This window comes from Mobula hypostoma, chromosome 9, assembly GCF_963921235.1.
Source record: "Mobula hypostoma chromosome 9, sMobHyp1.1, whole genome shotgun sequence".
In the NCBI taxonomy this organism is placed as follows: domain Eukaryota; kingdom Metazoa; phylum Chordata; class Chondrichthyes; order Myliobatiformes; family Myliobatidae; genus Mobula; species Mobula hypostoma.
In genome coordinates, this window is record NC_086105.1 from 126,152,647 (window position 1) to 126,175,093 (window position 22,447).

At 39.7% G+C, this 22,447-nt stretch overlaps 1 protein-coding gene across 3 annotated transcripts in view; it reads right to left on the bottom strand.

Moving 5' to 3' along the window:
• The window catches only part of nde1 (nudE neurodevelopment protein 1), a 36,896-nt gene extending 14,702 nt beyond the window's left edge, over positions 1–22,194 (bottom strand). The window contains exons 1-5 of one of the 3 annotated variants that reach the window (XM_063059082.1): positions 22,033–22,194; positions 16,186–16,294; positions 15,501–15,654; positions 3,515–3,663; positions 10–146 (exon numbers count right to left, since the gene is read on the bottom strand). In XM_063059082.1, coding sequence (XP_062915152.1) covers positions 10–146; positions 3,515–3,663; positions 15,501–15,654; positions 16,186–16,271 — 526 coding nt within the window. In that variant the 5' untranslated portion in view covers positions 16,272–16,294; positions 22,033–22,194. Of the gene's footprint in view, positions 1–9; positions 147–3,514; positions 3,664–15,500; positions 15,655–16,185; positions 16,295–21,510; positions 22,009–22,032 lie in introns of those variants that run through there. The other 2 variants (XM_063059081.1, XM_063059083.1) reach the window with 2 other exon arrangements.
• Between the last annotated feature and the right edge of the window lie 253 nt (positions 22,195–22,447).

Below are 22,447 nucleotides of genomic sequence, written 5' to 3' on the forward strand. Positions count from 1 at the left end.
AACAATGACCTCTTGCTTCATCTTTCAGTCTTTGAACAGACACCAGAAGGTTTTCTTTCTCATCTAGTTCACTCTCCAGGAATGCATTTCTCTCAATTGCCTGGTTCAAACGCTGCTCGAAGTCCTCTAGGGACATTATAGTTGCTCTATAGTAAAAAACAGATAAAACACTAGTATCACAAAGATATTCAAGATAAATCGCTGTACCAGGTGTTACAAATCAACAAGTTCCAAATAAACAAACCAAGATTTATAATTCAAAATTTAACCAGGATTTCAATAAAATGCAAACATAAATTTGCAAGCTGCACTTTTCAGGGCAAAAAAAATACTATACTGCAATTTAAATTTTCCCTAAAAGCCACCAAAACCAACATTTCTTACACTGTTGACCTAGTGGCATGAAACTTAGTGTTCTTTTCATAATTTAGTTCCTCTTCTGACATTTAACATTTCTTTAAAAACATTCCCACTATTAGTGAATGTGTTGTAAAATACCAATCTGCAAATTTAACTGTTATTCAGTACATTAAGTATCAACCAAAAGTGGCAATGCTTATTATTCTACATAAATGTGCACCAAATACAAACTGGATTTACAATTCTTAGAAGTGAGGATCTGAAAAAACACTCATTAAATAACTGTCAGTATTTGAATATTAAACTGTACAGTGGCATTTACAATTTTTTCATTTACCATTATATAGGAAAGCTAAAGGAGCCCAGTATCCAGACACAGCTGCTAAAGCTACACATTTTAAGCTAGATTCCAAAGTGTTGCTTCCAGTTAGGGAAAAAAGCCATTAGCTGTTAAATTAAGCTCATTATATAAAAAAAATTAACCTTCATCCCCCAGTAATTGGAGAAGTTTTCAATCCTACAAAATTTTAGTCAGCAAATCAGTACAAAATTTGGCCCTTTGCCATCAAAAGTAGAACTACAAATTAAAAAGTAATTAAACAGTGGAAACATTCAACCATTAAGTTACTGCTTATGGAGAGAGCAACAGAAGTAACAAAACTGCTTCTTTCCAAAAGATGCAGTCTGGAAAGTGATTCCAACATAGGTAGAATTTATTTTGATGTTTGAATTCAGGAAGAGTACATTTATGCCTTAGTGCAAGGAAATACAAAGTAGATGTACATTCTATCATGTACATACTAATAACAAAAATAGTACTTTATTCCTTTTTTCTAAATGGGGAGCAAGTTCAGAAATTGAAGGTGCAAAGAGACTGAGTTCCAGTGCAGGACTCCCAAAAGATCAGCTTGCAGGATAAGTTAGTAGTAAGGAAGCCAAAGCTTTTGAGGACTGGAATGTGAAAGTAAGGATGTAATGCTGAGGTGTTACAAGGCATTGTCCAGACCACATTCAAGTATTATGAGGTCCAAAACTGCTCATATTCAAGGATGTGCTGGCATTGAAGAGAGTCCAGAGGTTTCTAAGAATGATTTCAGGATGAAAGGAGAGGTTTTTGATGGCTCTGGAAATGTACTCACTGGATTTTATAAGAATGAGTAGGGTTGGGGGGGCGGGGAGGAATCTCAATTAAACCTACTACATTGAAAGGCCTAGATAAGAGTGGATGTGGAGAGGATGTCTTCAGTATTGAGAGAGTCTAGGACCAGAGGGCACAGACTCAGAATAAAAGGCTGTCCATTTAGAACAGATACAAGAAGGGAATTCTTTAGCAAGAGGGTGGTGAATCTGTGAAATTTATTGCCACAGACAGTTGTGGAGACCAAGTGACTGAGTACATTTAAAGAAGTTGACTGGATCTTGATTAGTCAAGGCAAAGGCTATGGGAAGGAAGGAAGGAGAATGGGGTTGAGAGGGATAATAAAACAGACTCAGTGTGCCAAGTAGCCCAATTCTGTTTCTATGTCTTATGGTCTCATCAAGATGTACTCAACTTGTCCAAATTTTAAATTTCTCTCCTCCTCCCCCCGCCCCCCCACTAATAAAACCTTGAACACAATTTTCCTTCTCAATGACAGACAAACTTCTAATGACTAATAAGTACTAATGACCACAAGATTTGGAGCAGGATTACACCTTCAAGTCTACTCCACCATTCGATCAGGGATGTCTTTTTCCACCTGTCAAGTTAACTCTCCAAACTTCTCCCCATAATCCTTAACAATCAAGAACCTGTTAATCTCTGCCTTAAGTATGCCAAATTGCTTGGTCTCTACAAATCTCTGGCATTGAATTTCAGGTTCATCACCAGCTGCTTAAAAAATAAAATAAAATAAATAAATAAAAAATAAAAATAAAAATAAAAACCTCATCTCAGTTCTAAAGAGACAACTCTTTATTCTGAGGCTGTGTCCTTGGGTTCCAGACTCACCTACTAAGGGAAACATTCTCTCCACTCCAGGAGCTTCATTAGTCAGCAGCATTCAATAAAATTCCACCCCATTCTTCCAATTCCATTGAGTACAGGCCCAGAGCTATCAAATACTCTTCAGTGGTCATTATACCTGCTGAACTTGATTTTGATGGACAGGAATAGTAGAGGAGAATAAATATCAAGACATTTATGTTCATAAGTTTGGCCATTTAAGTGTTTTATATTAAAGAGTTATTCTTAAGATTTTAATATCCCTACTTTAGCATTTATTTTGCTTAATTTTAGTTTAACAATAGCTCAAGATCTTTTGAATCTGATTCAGAAGTCTTCAACAGTTGGACATAGCAATGCTTAGCCAACTATCAAAAACTTTTCAGCATCTGGAGTAGATTTCATGTCTCAATAGTATTTGCATAACAAATGACAGGATTTCATTGAACACAGCTACATTTTCTGTGAGGTACTTGCACATTTCTCCAAAATATACATGTTAGAACTACAAACAACCTCTTCCCCAACTTCTGCTAAATCCTTTAGGCAAGGACCACAGCACTAAATTACCCTGTCTTTATCAATGCCCTTTCTCCCCTTAATCAGTTTGCAATCAAAATTTACACTGCCCCTCTCCATTTCTTATGACGATCCAATGGTTTGAAGATTGCAGTTTCTAGTCGTGTTTGCCATTAGTACTCCAAAGATTATTAGATCACAGGATGTACAATTATGCAACTTTACTGAAATCTTTGTATAACATGCAAGTATACATAGAACGTCATTGGGCAACCATTCCAACCAATATGCCCAAATTGTCCACTTCTCTTTCACGAGCTCAAGGACAATAGTAGACCAACATATTTGCTTTCAAGAGAATGTCCCCACCAAATCCTCATTCCTGTCCATTATCCATGACATTAAGGATCTATTGATATGTTTGAAATATATTCAATACTACAGCATTCACAACACTTGGAAAAAAAGGGAATGAAACAAGATGAAAGAAATCTCATCTCAGAAATAGTTGACACTTTATCTTCAGGATATGGCCCTAAATTCTAATCACTGCAGCTAGTATAAACTGATCTTAAAATATTCACTTCAAATCTATTCCATAATACAACTACAATTAAAAATATTCAATATAGTCATACATTGAGAGGATACCTTTTTGCTCTTTCCAAATCATCATTGGCTTGTTCTAGTTCTCTGATGTACTTCTGCAGTTGGTCTTTAACGGCAGTAGTTTCAGTAAGTTCATCTTGCAGCAAACTAATTCGCTTATAATTCTCCGTGTGATGTTCTTCTAGCTTTTCCTGAAATTAAATATGAAAATTAGATATCACTATAAATAATGACATACCTCATCATACCAATTTGGGGGAAAGAAGTTCCTCCTTCAGAGTGAATTTTTCTTTTGACCAAAATAATCCACTAACCCAGATCACATTTCAGACTAACAATCCTGCAATCAGAGCTACTTGAGTACCTCCAACAAAAATATTTCATTCTTCAGATTTCCAGCATCTACAGGTCTTTGAACATCCAGAAGAGCTTTTAAAGTACTTCCACCACCCAAGAAAACACCCCAGTGCTTATCCATTGTTTCTTTAATAGATGGAGGAGAAAGAAAAACACCTCAAGTTGATGGGGCAATAGATTGCAATCGTCTTTATTGAATTGAATTATATTGAAGACTCAAATGCATTTATGAATATAAACTTAACAAGAAAACAACAGCAATTCCTCCATTCTCATATCATGACAATCTGACATGATTTTCAACTCAGAACAACGAATCAAATTTTGAAAAGGAAGTGATTCAATTCTGGATAGGAAAACATGTAAAGGAAGTCAGGGCTGTGAGTGATACAAGATAAATCATCTTGTCTAGATGCAATAGGTCATATAGCTTGCTGAGGGAGGAGGAGGAGGAAATCTTGACCATAATTCAAAATCTAAAGATTCAAAGGTGGTGCCTAACATCAGAAAAATTTCAAGCGTTACACCCTTGTTCAATAAAAGGGCATTATGTCACTTTATGAACATACTGTGTACATAAATTATCTTATGTATTTATATTTACTGAGTTCTTTGGTGCTGCTTTGGATTTGGAGTAACTATTTTTCTCCTTTACACTTGCGTACTGCAAGTTACATTACACAATCTTGAATCAGAATCAATACAGCAACCACAGCCCAAACAGTTTAACGCCCAGTGAAATTAGTTCTACAAATAGTCAGCAACAGAAACACATACATGGATTGATTAAAGAAAGCCAACATTCATTTACGAAATACAAATAGTTTCTAACTAACTAGATAGTTCCAGTAGTGCAGCAGTTAGCACAGCGCTCAGGGTGGAGTTCAGAGTTTAATGCCAGCATCCTCTACAAGGAGTCTATGCTTACCCTCCTGTGGAATGCATGTTTTTTTCCCTAGGCCTCCAGTTTTCTCCCATAGTTTAAAGGCATACCAGGTAGGTTGACTGGCCATTGTAAATTGTCCCATGATTAGGGAAGGGTTAAATTGGGGTTGTCGAGGGGGATGGCTCAAAGGGCCTATTCCGCACTTTATCTCCATGTAAAAATTGATGTTTTTGACAAAGGCAGCTCATAGTATCTCTGAAGTTGCATAATAAATGTTAAGAAATAATAAATGTTCACATCAAAAAATGTGAATAAGAAATGTTCACATCAAGATTTAAGCTGCTGGAATAAAAGGAGCCATAGCAGCATAGTTTTAAAAAAAAAGGTGATTTATAAATAGCAGCAAATAGGTTATTTACTGACTGATGCAACTGGTGGAGTTTGTGGTTTGTTCCAAGACCACTTTTGTATTAAAGTGTTGGTGCGCCAGGTACAATATCCAAGTTTGCAGACGATACAGAACTTGGAGGCAATGCTGAACAATGGGTGTGGTGGGAAAATAGGCAGAGATTTTAAAGGCAGACTGGTGGTGTAAATTGAGATGTGGTGGATGACATTCAAGCATGAGGCATGTGAATTGTCAGTTTAGCAGGAAGGAGGAAAAAAAACCCAATGGTATACAAAAACAGATCTGGCGGAAGATGATTGTTGTGAAGTAGTTATTAAAGCAAACAGGATCCTGATTGGAATACAGGAGCAGGCAAGTCATAATGAACATCTATACACTGGTTTGGCTACAACTCGAGTATCAGGTTAGTTTTGAGCATCACACTTGGAGGGATGAAGATCTGTGCTTTTGTGTGTGGGATTGATCCACTCAAGTAATGAAGATAAAAACTATTCCCATTGAAGTGTTCAAGTATCAGGAGACAGAATGTAAAAGAATCTAAAAAGTGGTATTTTCAAATGCAGCAAATAGTTAAGGCCAGAAATGTACTCCAGGGGGTCATATTGGGGAAGATCCCCCAACCAGGAGCGGAACTGGCAAGATAGCTCAAAAGCTAATACATACTCAATTTGCCAAATAGCTTCCTTCCATGCTGTAACCATTCTGTGACTGTTCAGAGCCGATTCCTTACTGTGAACGCCAGGCAATTTCAGAGTGCTTTTGCTCTGCTGTTCAACTCAAGAAAGCAGTGTGGCACACAGCCAAGCAGAACTCAGCAGCACCTTTTAGACTTCAAAGAATTGCAAAGCTTATTAGCACTTGGGCTGAAAAATCCAAACCCATGATCTCTCATTTGCTCTTTCCCACTTAACTGATGTCTGCTGCCAACAAGTCAGACATCCCACCTCTCCCAGAAGTTCTGGGAGTCTCCCGCATATTAATAGTGGCTCCCTGATGCCCGCAAATTATGTACAATGGCCTGGAAATCAATTTTTTTGAGAGCAAGCACGTGAGATTGAGTGAGTGTACACGCCATGGCAGAGTGTTCCAAAAAAAGAAAATAAAACGTACGTCACCCCAGACTACACTAAAGTGTACCCCTGCCTAATAGGGGTCAAAAATAATGACAGCATTGCTCACTGCACTGTTTGCAACAGTGACTTTTCTATTGCCTATGGTGGGTTAAGACTGTAAAAGACATGTTGAGGTGAGTTTAACAGCTGTCATTGGTTCATTAGCATAGCTAACATTATTTAAACTAGCTGGCTAGCTGCTCAGGAGCTACTCTATTGCAGACATCCCACCTCTCCCGGAAGTTCTGGAAGCCTCCCGCAAATTGATGATGCTACCTCCCTGAAATAAGTTTTTGCAGGGTGGAATGTTTGACAAGTTCCAATACAAAAAAGCTACCAGCAAACAAGAAATATATCTGCAAAGATTTTCAGCAACGAAAGAGCAAACAAATTTAATGCATAGCCACAGAAGACAGGTTTGTAAACTCAAAGTTGAAATTGACTCGAGTAGCCAGTGTTCTTGCCCAACTTTAAGCAAATTCAATTAAATATAACAGATCCACTTAAAAATTTTACCACAGCATTAGGTAGTAAGCTTAAAAGTAAATGGTGTAAATAGCACCTATTTACAATCCTCCTGGCAATGGCATACGGTCTAAATTAATTTGATTAGAAATTGTGGGATTAGTGAAAATGGATGCTGAATTTGAGCCAAAAGGGTACATTGCCACACTGTATTATCATAACTACCTTTCAACAATGTTTACAGGACAATTCCCAAACTAGTTCCAAGAATAGCAAATAGAAAACAATTTCATTAAAAGGCTTGAATTTATTTTATTTATTTTTATTTTTTTTAAATTGTATGTGTTTGCAGCAATTAGAACAGTGATGACCAATATAGAATTTAACAAGTACACAACTTCAAATGGGAATAAAAAGCTTTTTACTTTAATCAAGATCTGTATTAAACTTGATTAGAAGTCTAACAACATTCTCTTTGGACATAAAGTGCATGAAGCAAAAAAAACCCATAGAAATTAGCTGCATCTGGATGACTTTTGGCTCATGAGGATAAGGAAAGTGATAGACAGGGGTGACTACCTCCCTGTAGCTCCCAAGTTGCAGGAGGCAGGTACCTGGGTGACTGAAAGAACGGGAATAGGCAGCCAGAGAAGAGTACCCTGTGGCCATTCCCCTCAACAACTATACCATTTTGGATATTGCTGGGGGAAGACAACCTACCCATGGAGCTACAGTGACAGGGTCTCTGGCACCCGAGTCTGGCTCTGTAGCTCAGAAGGGAGGGGGAGAAGAGTGCAGTAGTGATGGAAGAGTCCACAGTTAAAGAAAGCAGATGCTATGGATGTGAAAGAGACACATGGATTGTATGTTGCCTCCCAGGTGCCAGGTCAGGGATGTCTTGGATAGTGTCCGTGGCATTCTAAAAGGATGGGATGAACAACCAGAAGCTGTGGTACATATTGATGCCAATGACATGGGTAGGAAAGCGAGGAGGTCCTGAAGACAATATAGGGAGTTAGGAATAAAGCTGAAAAGCAGGACCTCCAGGGTAGTAATTTCAGGATTGCTGCCTGTGCCACGCACCACTGACTCAAGAATATAATTATTTGACAGATCAATGAGTGGCTGAGGAATTGGTGCAGGGGGCAGGGTTATAGATTTCTGGGTCACTGGGATCTCTTCTGGGGAAAGGTATGACAAAAAAAAAGGACAGGTTACTCCTGAACCAGAGGGAGAGACAATATCCTTGTGGGCAGTTTTGCTAGAGCCATTGGGCAGGGTGCCAAGGACCAGAGTGCTAGGGCTGAGGATGGGGCAGTTGGTATACAAGTCAATGCATTGTGTAGTGAGACTGAGGAAGAACAGGCAGATGATAGGGCAAAATTGCAGTCAGTGGGATGAATTCAAGTGCAACATGGGACAAGTTCAAAAAGGGTGATGAATAAAGGACTGAAGACATACTTGAATGTGTGCAGTATATGGAATAAGGTAGATATCTTGTAGCGCAGTTAAGAGATTGACAGGTATGATTTCAAGCAAATTTACAAGTCATGGGGGATTTCAATATGCAGATAAATTGGGAAAATTAGGCTGGCGCTGGATTCCAAGAGAAAGAATTTCTAGAATGCCATGAGATGGCTTTTTAATGTAGCTTGTAGTTGAGCCCACCAAGGGGTGTGGGGAGGGAGGAAATCAGCTATTCTGGATTGGGTGTTCTGCAATGAACCAGAATTGATTAGAGCTCAAGGTAAAAGAATGCTTAGGGGAAAGTGATCATAACATGATTGAACTCACTAAAATTTGAGAGGCTAAAATCAGATTGAAGCAATTTGCAAGGCACAGGATATATCCATCCCAAAGAGGAAGGAGTACTCTAAAAGCCAAGATGACAACCATTCCCAACAAGTCAAAGCCAACATAAAAGCAAAAGAGCAGACATAATAGAGCAAAAATTAGTGGGAAGTTAGAGGATTGGGAAGCTTTAAAATACCAACAGAAGGCAACCAAAAAAAGTCATTAAGATAAAGATGGAATGAGAGTAAGGTAGCCAATAATATTAAAGAGAATACCAAAAGTTTCTTTGGATATATAGTGTAAAAGAGGCAAAAGTGGATATCAGACTGCTGGAGAGATAGTAATGAGGAACAATGACATAGCAAACAAACTGACTAAGTATTTTGTATCAGTCTTCACTGTGGAAGGCACTAGCAGTATAGTGGAAGTCCCAGGCATCGGGGCATGAAATGTGTGAAGGTACCACTACGAGAGAAAAGGCTCTTTTGGGAAACTGAAAGGTCCAAAGGTCGATAAGTCACCTGGACCACATGGTGTACACCCCAGGGTTCTGAAAGAGGCAGCTGAAGAGATTGTGGAGACAATAGTAATGATCTTTCAAGAATCACTAGATTCTGGAAGAATGGAAAATTACAAATGTCACTTCGAGAGAGGCAGAAGGCAGGAGGCAGGCAATTATAGGGCAGTTAATCTGGCTTCAGTGGTTGGGAAGATGTTGAAGTTAATTGTTAAGGATCTACTTTTGGGGCACTTGGAGGCACATGATAAAATAGGCTGTATTCAGCACGATTTCCTCAAGGGAAAACTCTTGCCTTACAAACCTGTTGGAATTATTTGAAGAAATAACAAGCAGGATAGAGAAAGGAGAATTGGTTGATGTTGCATATTTGGATTTTCAGAAGTCATTTGATGAGGTCCCACACATGAGGCTGCTTAACAAGCTACATGGTATTACAGGAAAGGTACTCACAGGGATAATGCAGTGGATTAGTGGTCACCAACCTTTTTAAAGCCCAAGATCCCCTACCTCGACCTCAGTGAAAGGCAAGATCTACCTATTAAATTGTTTAGAGAAAAAACAGCTCAGATGTACTTCCAATTTGAGGCCTTTTATTTGGGAAAATTGTATTTGAATTACACAAAATACTTTTGTCAAACTTTCAAATTAATTCAAACAACACTAACTAGCATATCAAACAGGCCATAGCTATCTTTAAGAATATTACATACTTCACACCTTTAATTCCAAGTTTCATTATTTAATTTTATTTCAACACGAGAAATAAATGAATAAAAATTGACTGTTGCACTCAGTGTGATGACTGGGGCCGAATACTTTCTGCTAGTTCCCTGAAATTTGGCTCGTAACTACAGACAGCCAGTCTGTGAGGTGTAGGGTTGCCAACTGTCCCGCATTTCCCCGGCTAAGGTGCAGTGTTCCTATGAAACCTTTCGTGCAGAAATGCTTTACACCAAAGCAATTACCATTAATTTATATGGAAAAAATTTGAGCGTTCCCAGACCCAAAAAACCTACCAAATAACACAAAACCTAAAATAACACTAACATATAGTAAAAGCAGGAATGACATGATAAATACACAACCCATATAAAGTAGAAATAATGAAGATTAAGCCAAAACCAATTCATGGGGTTTCAAAAAAAAAAAAAAAAAAAAAAATCGGGACATCACGCATGCGCAAGGCTTCACAGTCATGGTAGTCTTCCTCAGGGTAAACACAAATGTCCCGGGATTTGACTGCTACTTTTGTCCCTTATTTGTGAGAGAAAGTTGGCAACCCTAGTGAGGTGTCTGTCAGTAAGTTACCTCCTGTTCTTAGATTTAATAATCTTCATCTGTGAAAATGCAATTTCATATAGATAAGTTGACTCGAAGTAGGCAGTGACTTTTAGTGCTAAAAAAAACCAATGCGCACACCATACATTGCTCAGCCCCATCAGTAGTAATTGCCACCAGTTTATGAATAGGGATGTCATTTTTAGACATTTTTTTAAACTCATAGTAAATATCCTCACCTCTCATTCTTTAATTGCAAAAGTGAGGAAGTCCTCCTTTGTTGTAAAATGTTGGAAAGCCATTCTGACAAATACAGCAAGCTGAGCTGTTTGCATTACATCCAAGGATTCATCGAACTGTAGTGAAAATATTCACCTTCTGACAGTGACTCTACTACCCTCCTTGTCACTGTTGCAGGGCCAAGCAGTGTATTATGTATTGCAGTTGTGATGCTGTTTTTGTTTTTAAAAGTCATTAAAAACCGTCTCTGCGGTAATGACCATTGCTTCCTTAAATAAATCGCCATCTGTAAAAGGCTTCTTGTGTTTAGCCAAGAGGTGACTTACACAAAATGATGCTTCAATAGCTGCCTTATTTTGAGCAGCATGTTTTGTGGAAAACGATTGCTGGGCCTCCAACCCCCGATTTCAACTCAACTTTCCAGGCACGAATTGCGCTCTTTGGGGAGTAGGTGTCTTTAAATTCCTGGTGGTTGGTGTTGTGGTGCCGCTCCAGATTCCCTCTTTTAGTCAGTGCTTGTGCTTGGTGGCACAACATACATGCACACTTGTCTCTCACCAAGATAAATAGAAATTCCTCTTCCCATTCTGGATGGAATTTGTATGTTTTTGCCTTCTTTCGTGGAGCCTCCACTATGCTATCAGGATATCACGAGTGATTGCGTCGCCTTTGATCTGGGCCGACATTTACGTGCTGGGCAGCACCTAATTAATTAGCTTGTTTATTTCAGCTTTTTCTCAAAGATTTGCTGGGTGCGTCCCGACTACCGCTGTACCCCTGCATGTTTCGCGGCCCGGAGGTTGGGAACACTGCCGAATATTGATGTTTGCGACAGTCTGTACTCTCATCTAATCTGATTGGTCACTTTGATGCAGCACAGGCTACGCTGAAAACGCGGTGCATGGCGCGGGAGCTACACACATGCGCACTGGGCAGAAAGAACGGAACTAAACCCCCGCAACCCGGAAACAATCTCTCTTTACAAACAGCTTTTTAGCGAAAATACTGCTATATTACCATTATCCTAATTAGTATTACTTACATTAATAATGCTCACATTGCAACAGTATTTGTGTATTTATTTTTGATTTTTCTTCGGGATCTACTGGGAAAGTCTCAAAGGTCAACCGGTCAATCGTGATCGACAGGTTGGCGACCCCTACGGTGGATGATTGGCAGGAGGCAAAAAAAGGAATAAAGGAAGTCTTTTCTGTATGGCTGCCAGTAACTATGTGGTGTTCCACAGGGGTCTGTGTTAGGACTGATTCTTTTTACGTCATATGTCAATGATTTGGATGATGGAATTGATAGCTTTGTTCCAAAGTTTGCAGACAGTATGAAGATGGGTGGAGGGGGAGGTGGTTTTGAAGAAATAGGGAGGCTACAGAAGTACTTAGATTAAGTGAAAGGTCAAAGAATTGGCAAATGGTATGCGTGTCAGGAAGTGTATGGTTATACACTTTGAAGAAACGAAAGTGTTTCCTGTTACGTACATAGAGAGAAAATACAAAAAAAACTGAGGCACAAATGGTCTTGGAGTCCTTGTGCAGGATTCTCTAAAGGTTAATTTGCAGGTTGAGTCTGTGGTGAGGAAGACAAATGCAATGTTAGCATTCATTTCAAAGAGGACTAGAATATAAAAGCAAAGATGTAATGTTGAGACTTTATAAAGCACTAAGGCCTCACTTGGAGTATTGAGAGCAGTTCTGGGCCCCTTATCTTAGAAAGGAAGTGCTGATACTGGAGAGTGTTCAAAGGAGATTCATGAAAATGATTCCAAGATTAAACAGCTTGTCATACAAAGAATGCTTGATGGCTCTGGACATGTATTCACTGGAATTCAGAAGAATGAGGGATGATCTAATTGGAACCTATTGAATGGTGAAAGGCCTTGATAGAGTAGATAGGGAGAGGATGTTTCCTGTGGTGAGAGTGTCTAAGACCAGAGGACACAGCCTCAGAACAGAGTGGTGTCCTTTTAGAATAGAGATGAGGAGGAAATTCTTTCGCTCAAGAGTGGTGTATCTGTGGAGTATCGTTGCCACAGGCAGCTGTGGAGGCCAAATCTTTATGTACATTTAAGGCAGAGATTGATCAGTGTATGAAGGGATAAGGAGGGAAGAGAGGAGACTGGGGCCAAGGAAAATTTATCAGCCATGATGAAATGGCAGAGCAGACTCGATGGGCCAAAGGGCCCAAGTCTGCTACTATATCTTATAGTCTTATGACGCTGTGAGCATCTGAGTTATGGCTGAAAGATCGTAGTTGGGAGCTTAATATCAAAGGATATACACTGAAGGACAGGCAGGCAGGTGGGGCGACTCTGTTGGTAAAAAGTGAAATGAAATCCTTAGGAAGAGGTGACACAGGATCAGAAGATGTAGAATCATATGGGTAGAGTCAAGAAACTACAAGGATAAAAGACCCAGATGGGAGTCGTACACAGGCTTCTGAACAGTAGCCAAGATGTGGGATACAAATTAGAACAGAAGATAGAAAAGGGCAATGTTGTAATAATCATGGGGGACACCAACATGCAGGTTGACTTGGGGCGGGGGGGGGGCAGCGGCAAGTGGAGAGAATCAGGTTGGTGCTGGATCCTAAGGGAGGGAATTGGTGGAATGCCCACAAAATGGCTTTCTAGAGCAGAATGCGGCTACGCCTAATAGGGGAATGGCAATTCTGGATTGAATGTTATGTAATGACCTAGATTTGATTAGGGAGCTAAAGGTAAAGGAACCCTTAGGAACAGTGATCATGTGATAGAATTCACCCTGCAATTTGAGGAAAAGCTAAAGTTAAATGTATTAGTAGTGTAGTGGAGTAAAGGGAATTATAGGCATGAAAGAGGAGTTGGTCAAAGTTGATTAGAAAGTGACACTAGCAGGGATAACAACAGAACAGCAATGGCTGGTGTTTCTGGGGTAAATTCGGAAAGCGCAGGAAAGATACATCTCAAAGACAAAGTATTCTCAAAGAAGATGAGGCAATGGTAGCTGACATGAAAAGTCAAAGTCAGCATAAAAATAAAAGAGACTACATATTGCAAAAATTAGTGAGAAGGTACAGTATTGTGGACCTTTTGAAATCCAGCTGAAGGTAACTAAAGAGCCATAAAGAGAAAAGATGAAATTTGAAGGAAAGTTAGCCAATAATATATAAAGTAACTTTTTATGCATCTTTGATATCTGAAAGAGAGAAGAATGGATATAGGACTGCTGGAAAACAACACTGGAGGGGTCATAGTGGGAGTTAAAGAAATGGCAGGTGAACTTAAGTATTTTGCATCAGTTTTCACTGTGGAAGACATAAGCAATATGCCAGAAATTTGTGCGTCAGGCCAGAAGTGAGTGTATTTGCTATTACTAAGGAGAAAGAGCTTGAGAAGTTAAAAGGCCTAAAAATAGTTAAGCCACCTAGACCAGATGGACTACACCCAGGGTTCTGAAAGGAAGTAGCTGAAGAGATTGTGGAGGCATTAGTAATGATCTTTCAAGAATCACTAGATATTGAGGCTTTATGAAACATTGGTCAGTCCGTACATAGAGTATTACGAGCAGTTTGGGCCCCTTATCTAAAAGGTCATGCTGGCATTGGAAAGGGTTCAGGAGGTTCACAAGAATTATCTAGGCAATGAAAGGGTTAACATGCAGTACTGTGCAAGAGTCTTGAGCACATGTAAAAAAATTCTGTAAAGCGAAGATGCTTTCAAAAACAAATTTAAGAAATGTACTACAAAAAGCAGTAAACAGTAAATAAAATCACCCTTTGCCTTTAAAACTGATGCAGAATGACCACCTTTGTCTTGTTGCTATGTTCACTCATCGTGGTTTAAGAATCAATGATTTGAAGGCTAAACTGGCACATCCTTACTTTTTAGTTTGGTTGTTCTTCGCCTAGTTTGATTCCTTCTACACCCATTTCTGTTTCAGTTAATCAGTTTAGTTCTTTCACCTCATTATGACATTGATCATTAGCACTACTTTGCTAAATCATGCACTGGCTATATACCTACAAAGTAATCAAGTTTTTATTTGAAAAATGTTCTATTACTCAACGGTATTTTCTTTAAGGAAATAAAGGTTCTTCTAACTTTTTTTGGAAAAATGTTTGGAAATCTAAATGTACTCTTTTCTACAGATGTACTAATGCAGAAAACAAAAAATAAACATCTAAAACACTTTATATAAAAAAAATCTAGGGTGTCCAGGACTTTTGCACAGTACTGCATGAGTTGATCTCTGTGAGGTGTAAAAAAAAAATCATTATAAAAAGTTTGGTGAATAATTTCAATACCCATTTATAGTCACACTATGAGCAAATTCATTTACAGAGCAAACCTCGAGATCAGTCATGATCTGATCTTTTTCCAATTCAGCACCATGATAAAAATGAGCCCACCAGAGTCAGCAGTGAATAGATAGCCTGCTCCTTTTGACCATGATCCTTGAAGCTCAAAATGAATGCAAATGTCATTGCAATTCACATTTCCCAGTCAACACAATATATAGATTAAAAACTTGGAGGATTGACATGGAAAAGCATACTTATTAAACTTCATGAGCAAGTTTTCTCTGCTAACAGAAAGAATCTATTGACTTGGCAATTATTGCCCAAATTAATACAAAGTTAGCAGCTAACCACCAAATCTTCCAAGATTTCTCTCAAGTAGTTAGAAATCAAATCCTACTCAGAAAAACAACTCTCAAAGTAGCTGAGTCTTTGCAAAACAGAACACATCAGGCAAGGTTACCTTGATGCAATTATCACAAATCCCTATGCGGTGCTTGCAGTAAGAATTTCATACGGACCTTGGAACAACGATTAGTCATTAACCAACACCAGACTAAACTTTATGTTAAGGATCGACTCTGATAATAACACTGTCAAGTGTTCTAAGAACCAGCATTTTAAATGGTTATATTAAAACACATGAAACATTTACAAGGAGTTTTCCACCAACACACCTTAAACAACTCAAGTTCCATACGGAGACGATTGTTGTCTGATAGAAGCTCACGATTTCTATTTTCAGCATGTTCAAGTTGAGTCTCCAATTCTGCTTCTAGCTCCCGACTTCCTTCCTGGAACTCCATCAGTTCTTCCCGAGTGTTCTGTGCACTAGTAAATATTTTTAAAATGCCAGATTTAGATTCCACAATATTCTTGAGATGTTTTCTCTCAAATGCAAGAGTCAGTAACAAATCCAGTGGTTTAATTCTTTGATGCTTTACTTAGTAACTTGCTACAACATAGATTACTTCTTTGCAACTCAATGAGTATTTTAAAAGTTACTAAATTTATGAAGTTGAAATGGATTAAAAAAAAAAATCAAATACCAGAAGGATCAAGTCTATTGGGGTGGGATAAAACTTATGCAGGACAATTCATCTGTCAAGCCAAGCTGCCCAAACCTATAATGTAAATTCTATTAAATTCTTATTTAATTATGTCTGCAAGCAATTTGTTAAATTGTTTGAGTGCCCACTGTAGGCGATGTATTGGGTTTCTGGCAACGTGTAGTAAAGATCTCAGAAGTTTGTTTTGGAAAGCTACAAGCCAATAACAACTAACAATTGATGTAAATATTCAATAAACTAAGCCACAAATTACACTTGACATTCTCAGAGGGGATCTGTACACTATTCTTACCAGTGTTGGTATTTCTGAGCAAGCTCTTTCCAGTAAGTAATTTCCTCATCAACTGAATTGAAGTTACTTCGTTCTACGTCATCCATTGCAATCAGTTCAAACTTGCTGCCTAAAAAAGTTAATTTCATATATACTTATTGAATTATACACTTATTTTTCATTGATTTATAGTAGATGTAGACATATAGAAGAACAGACATTCTGTTCTACTATGAATGTCTGCAAGAAAGTGAATATCAAGGTATACATGATGACATAGGTACTTAAATATATTTGATACATTAGGATTTCAAAGTAAATTTCTCATGCAAAACAAATCAAAATCACAAAAACCTAAAAATTTGATTTCACAGTCTAGCAAGATACATTTCTGAATCATGCAACATTGATATTAATTAAAAAACACTTGTAGTTTTGTAAAAATTGGAATTGAGCACAAATGCACTGTCATTTGATTAGAATTTATGAATTCAGAAATTAAGGAGAATTATGGAGGAATCCCAAATTAGAAGTAACAAGTCCGTAGATAAGGATTTCAAATGAGGTGTGAAATTACAAAGGTACAAGTGTTCAATTTGATTTGTGGAATAGGCATCAGGTTAGTTTGCTCGTTAGATTATGAAAAGTAAATAGGATGGAGATATTTAGCGGAAAGGAAGCAAAGAACACTTCACCTGAAATAATCAGAATCGGATTTATTATCACTGACATGTGACATGAAATTTGTTAACTTAGCAGTAGCTCAATGCAATACATAATCTTGCTGAGAAAAAATACTAAATAATCAAATCAATTATGTATATTGAATAGATTTTTTACAAGTGCAAGAACAGAAATACTGCATATTAAAAAGTGAGGTAGTGTCCAAGGGTTCAATGTCCATTTAGGAATCGGATGGCAGACAGGAAGAAGCTGTTCCCGAATCGCTGAGCGTGTGCCTTCAGGCTTCTGTACCTCCTACCTGATGGTAACAGTGAGAAAAGGGCATGCCCTGGGTGCTGGAGGTCCTTAATAATGGACGCTGCCTTTCTGAGACACCACTCCCTAAAGATGTCCTGTAGGCTAGTACCCAAGATGGAGCTGACTAGATTTACAACTTTCTGCAGCTTCTTTCGGTCCTGTGCAGTAGCCCCTCCATACCAGACAGTAATAGCTGCTCCTCTGCCAGTTCTTGTAAATAGTTAGTACAAGATCATAATTTTCCTATGTAAGATTACAAGCATACAAAGTTAAAATCCTGAACCCTGGTTAATTCATTCATGTTATGTTTGTAAGATTTCTCAATCACCAGATGTTCCAGTCAGCTACAACACAATGCAGAAAATAATCAAGGTACATCCTGTCAGCAAGAAGCAGGACAAACAGGAAAATTATCCCCACCCACTAGTCTACTCTTCATCCATGTCACAGAAAGAATAATTCACAGCACAATCAAGCAACTCTTATTTAGCATCAACCTGCACACAGCTTAGTTTGGGTACCAGTCAGTTCCTGACCTCATTAGAGCCTTGATCTATATGTGGCATCACAATAGCATAGTGGTTAGTGAAACGCTATTAAAGCTCAGGCTGGAGTTCAATTCTGGCTTCTTCTGTAAGAAAGTTTGTACGTTCTTCCCACACAAGTGTGGGTTTCCTCCCACAGTCCAAACATGCAGGTTAATTGGTCATTACAATTTGCCCTGTGATTAGGCTAGGGTTAAGTCCGTGGGTTGCCGGGCAGTGTGGTTCCATGGCCCAAAGGGCCTATTCTGCACTCTATCTCTAAATAAAATTTTTAAAAAAATAAATGGACAAGAGCTAGACTCCAGAGGTGAAGCAAAAGTAAATGACCTTGGTCAAAAGCAGCATCAGGCTTTTGGCCAGACTAGAATCAAAGGTAAACAGAGGCAAACTCTCTGCTGGTTGTAATCGCACCTTGCAAAAAGGAAGATTATTGACACGGTTGGAGGACAATCACCCTAACCACATGACACAAGACATAGGAGCAGAATTAGGCCATCTGGCACCTCAAGTCTGCTCCGCCGTTCAATCATGGCTGATCCTTTTTCCTCCTCCTCAACCCAGTTCCCAGCCTTCTTCCTGTAACCTTTGGTGACATGTCCAGTCAAGAACCTATCAATCTCTTCCTTAAATACACCCAACAACCTGGTCTCCACAGCTGCATGTGGAAACAAATTCCCCACCCTTTGGCTAAAGAAATTTCTCCGCATCTGTTTTGAAAGGGCGCCCCTCTAATCTGAGGCTGTGCCCCCTTGCCCTAGCCTCTCCCACCATGGGAAACCTCCTTTCCACATCTACTCTGTCTAGGCCTTTCAACATTCGAAAGGTTTCAATGAGATCCCCCCCATTCTTCTGAAGTCCAGCAAGTACAGACCCAGAGCCAAATGTTTCTTGCATAACTCTTTTATTCCTGGAATCATCCTTGTGAACCTCCTCTGTACTCTCTCCAATGCCAGCATATCTCTTCCGAGATGAGGAGCCCAAAACTGTACACAATACTCAAGGTGAAGCCTCAACAGTGCCTTATAAAGCCTCAGCATCACAGCCTTGCTCTTGTATGCTAGACCTCTTGAAATGAATGCTAACATTGCACTTGCCTTCCTCACTACCAATTTGACCTGCAAGTTAACCATTAGGGTGTTCTGCACAAGGACTCCCAAGTCCCTTTGCATCCCAGATTTTTGGATATTCTCCCCATTTAGAAAATAGTCTGCACATTATTTCTACAAAGTACTACCGAAGTGCATGACCATGCATTTTCCAACATTGCATTTCATTTGCCACTTTCTTGCCCATGCTCTGTATCTGTCCAAGTCCTTCTGCATCCTACCCATTTACTCAACACTACCTGCCCTTCCAATCTTCATATCATCTGCAAACTTGGCAACAAAGCCATCTATTCCATGATCCAAATCATTTATACATCTCTGCAAGAGATTCTCAAGGTAATATCCTGAGCCCAGCCATCTTCATCTGCTTTTTCAATTACCTTCCTTCAGTCATAAAGGCCAGAAGTATGGATGTTAGCTGTTGATTGCATAATATTCAGCACCATTTGTGACTCAAGTAACAAAGAAGTCTACATCAAAATACAGCAAGACCGGCACCATACCCAGGCCTGGACTGAGGTGGCAAGTAAAAAGGTAGCTACAGGAACAGGTTGGAGGTGAGGAATCTCAGTGACCAACTCTCCTCCAAATTCTCCAAAGCCTGTACACTATCTACACATCAGGAGTGCGAGAGAATATCCTCCACTTGTCTGGAGGAGAGCCGCTCCCATAGGCTCAACACCATACAAGACAAAACAGCCTTCTTGATCGAACTCCACAACTCGACCACTAAACTACAGTTGCAGCTTGTACAGGATGCACGGAAGTAACTCCCCAGACAGCACCTTCCAAATCCACCACCTCCACCAGCTAGAAAGGCAACAAAAGCATGCCAACACCATCAGCTGCAAACAGTCCTCTGACTTGCACACCATCCTGACTTGGAAATATATTCCCATTTCTTCACCTTCACTGGATCCAAACCCTGGAATCCTCTCCTTGGCAGAACTGTGGGTATACCTGCATCTCAAGTACTTCAGCAGTTAAATGGGCAATTAAATGCTGGTTTAGCCAATAAACCCATGTCCTTTGAAGGAATACAAAAAAATCCTGCTTTTTCTCCTGCCAAAGGGGATACCTCTAAATTCCTCCATGCCATGCATCTAATCACCCACTAGACTTGTCCAAGAGATCTTGAACTATCTTTAGATCCCCCTCCCTACCCAATTTCATATTGTCGGCTGACTTTACATTAACAAAATGTTACATTTGATTACATTAATCAAAAACGTTACATTAGTCTTCCCCACCCAAAGCAAGTCTAGCACCAATATCTGCAGTAGCTGATCAACCACTACCCTAGACCCTGAAAAGCCCATTTATTCCCATCTGGTTTCATGAATGCAAATCAATTTGCATAGTAGCTATTACATTATCCTATGCGCTTTAATTTTTAGACACATCCCACAGATCTTGCTTCATGGACGAAATCAAAGACCCAAAAGACCACACCAACTGGTTTGCCACTTGTTACACATAATGCAGTACAAAAGGACAAATAGAGCAATTTCAATTGAAATCAATTTGGTTGAAGCATTTAGAGAATGAATTAGTAAACCCAGAACTCTTGAAATACAGGATCTTAAACTAAATCAGTAAACTATTCATAATCATACACCCATTCCCATAAAATTTAAAAAACCCTCAGTTTTATGCTTTTTAACTGGAGCAGGATGAAGAAAACACAGCTTGTTTGATCAAAACATGACCGCTTGCTTATTATCACTATGGATGCCTTTGCTTTTTCATTTACAGCCTGTTGCCTCACTCCCTCGATATCATCCATTTATCCCATTCAGCAACTTCAAAAAGCCAATTCCCTCAAAATATTCCAGCCCAAGTCCCCCTGTAATTCCACTATCATTAGACTTAAAAACACTACATAGAGTTGGGAATCTTACCGCATTCACTCAGTGCTGAACACCTGATGTTACTGTCTGGTACTTTTCTTCCCATTCAGTGGTACTTTTCATTTAAGGCATTTCATAATAGCAAATGTTTTACTTAGAAAGCTTTTGTCAATGGGATTAACTTTGTATCTACCGTACAATTAAACAGAAAATATACCACATCACATCCTATTATCATACGAACACATGTTTGAGTCGTTTAAATTGTCAGGTCAGTGACACCACTGATCCCCAACAGAAACTATTCCACATCTACAGTCAGCATCATACTGGACGAATTCAGTAGGCCAGGCAGTATCTATGAAAAAAAGAGCAAATAAGTCGACGTTTTGGGCCGAGACCCTACATCAGGACTACCCAGTCCTGTCCTGAAGGCGGCTCTCTGCCCGAAACGTCAACTGTTCGCTCTTTTCCATAGATGCTACCTGACAAGCCGAGTTCCTCCAGCATTGTGCGCGTTGCTTCGGATTTCTAAAAAAATCTACAGATGGTGGTTTTTCCACATTCAGCATTCTTGAAGCAAAATGAAAAGGCACATTCTACATAAATAACAGATATTACTAGTGACTTTATTTTCCCCGTGGAAATGGAAGGGGGACATAGCCAGCTACTAACCAAATAAAAACAAGTCACCCGTAAAAATACTAAATATCTCTATTCTAATAAGCACCAGGCTAACCGCAAAAGTCCTTGTTGTAAATGGCCGTAGGGGTGCAATGCAGTCAGCACATCCGATTCTGATTATTCCACGTTGTACTAGTGAGTCCAAAAATATTAGATCATAGGATAGGCTTATTCACTTACCGGAAGGAAGCAAAACCACAGAAATAAAAAAGAACTACGGATTCAAATTTCTCACATCGCTACTAAGCAGGACGATAGCCACAGATAAAAATCCAAGAATTTATTAAAAACAAAAGTTAGGGGAGAGTTCCATATGAAAACCGACACGTGGCAAATTCCAGGGACATGGAGTCAGGGAATTCGTATAGTTCGTCTGCAAGGATCGACTGGGCCGGAAACTGCGGCTGCCCTCAGATTCGCAGTTAAAACCCAGCGGTTGCCGGTCTCATGTAACGTTGTGCTTTCACATACACCCGCAGGCACCGGGTGGGGCACAGGAGCAGCGATAGGCGGTGAGAATCGGGGACCGACCGGTGGATGACGCCAAGCCCCTCACGACTTCCGACCGGCTGCCTAAAGCCTATACGGCCGCCGCCTCAAGCAGAGGAGAGTGGGCAGAGCCAGAGCCCGGCCCAGATCCTCAGAGCCCAGAGCCGGTGCCGACTAGAGCGCTGGAAGGGGAGGTTAGTAACCGTTACTCACCAAATGCCCCTTACGTCGTCGTCACGACCCGCCCGTGTTGTCACCTCTGCCGCCTTGGAGCAGCTCTTTAAATCCAAACCATCACAACCAGGCAGCTCTCCGGCGCAATTGGCCGCTGGCTCCGGGCGACCCACCTCATACGCTGAACAGTGGCCAATCACAGTGTGCAGTGGCGTCACGCACTCGTTTCGCACGACCTCCAAGCGGCGCCGCTCCCGCAGTCAGCTGCCTTTGTGAATGGCAGTTGCTCCCAAGTGCTCGACCTTTATTCCAATCAGCTGAGCCTCCCACCTGTCTACGGCCACTTTCAAAGAAACCCACTTCTGAAACGTTTACTGTTTAATTCCCCCGCAAGGAGAATGCATTCTAATGTGGATCACTTCCTTCCAAAATATGATGCAATTTCTTTTTCTCG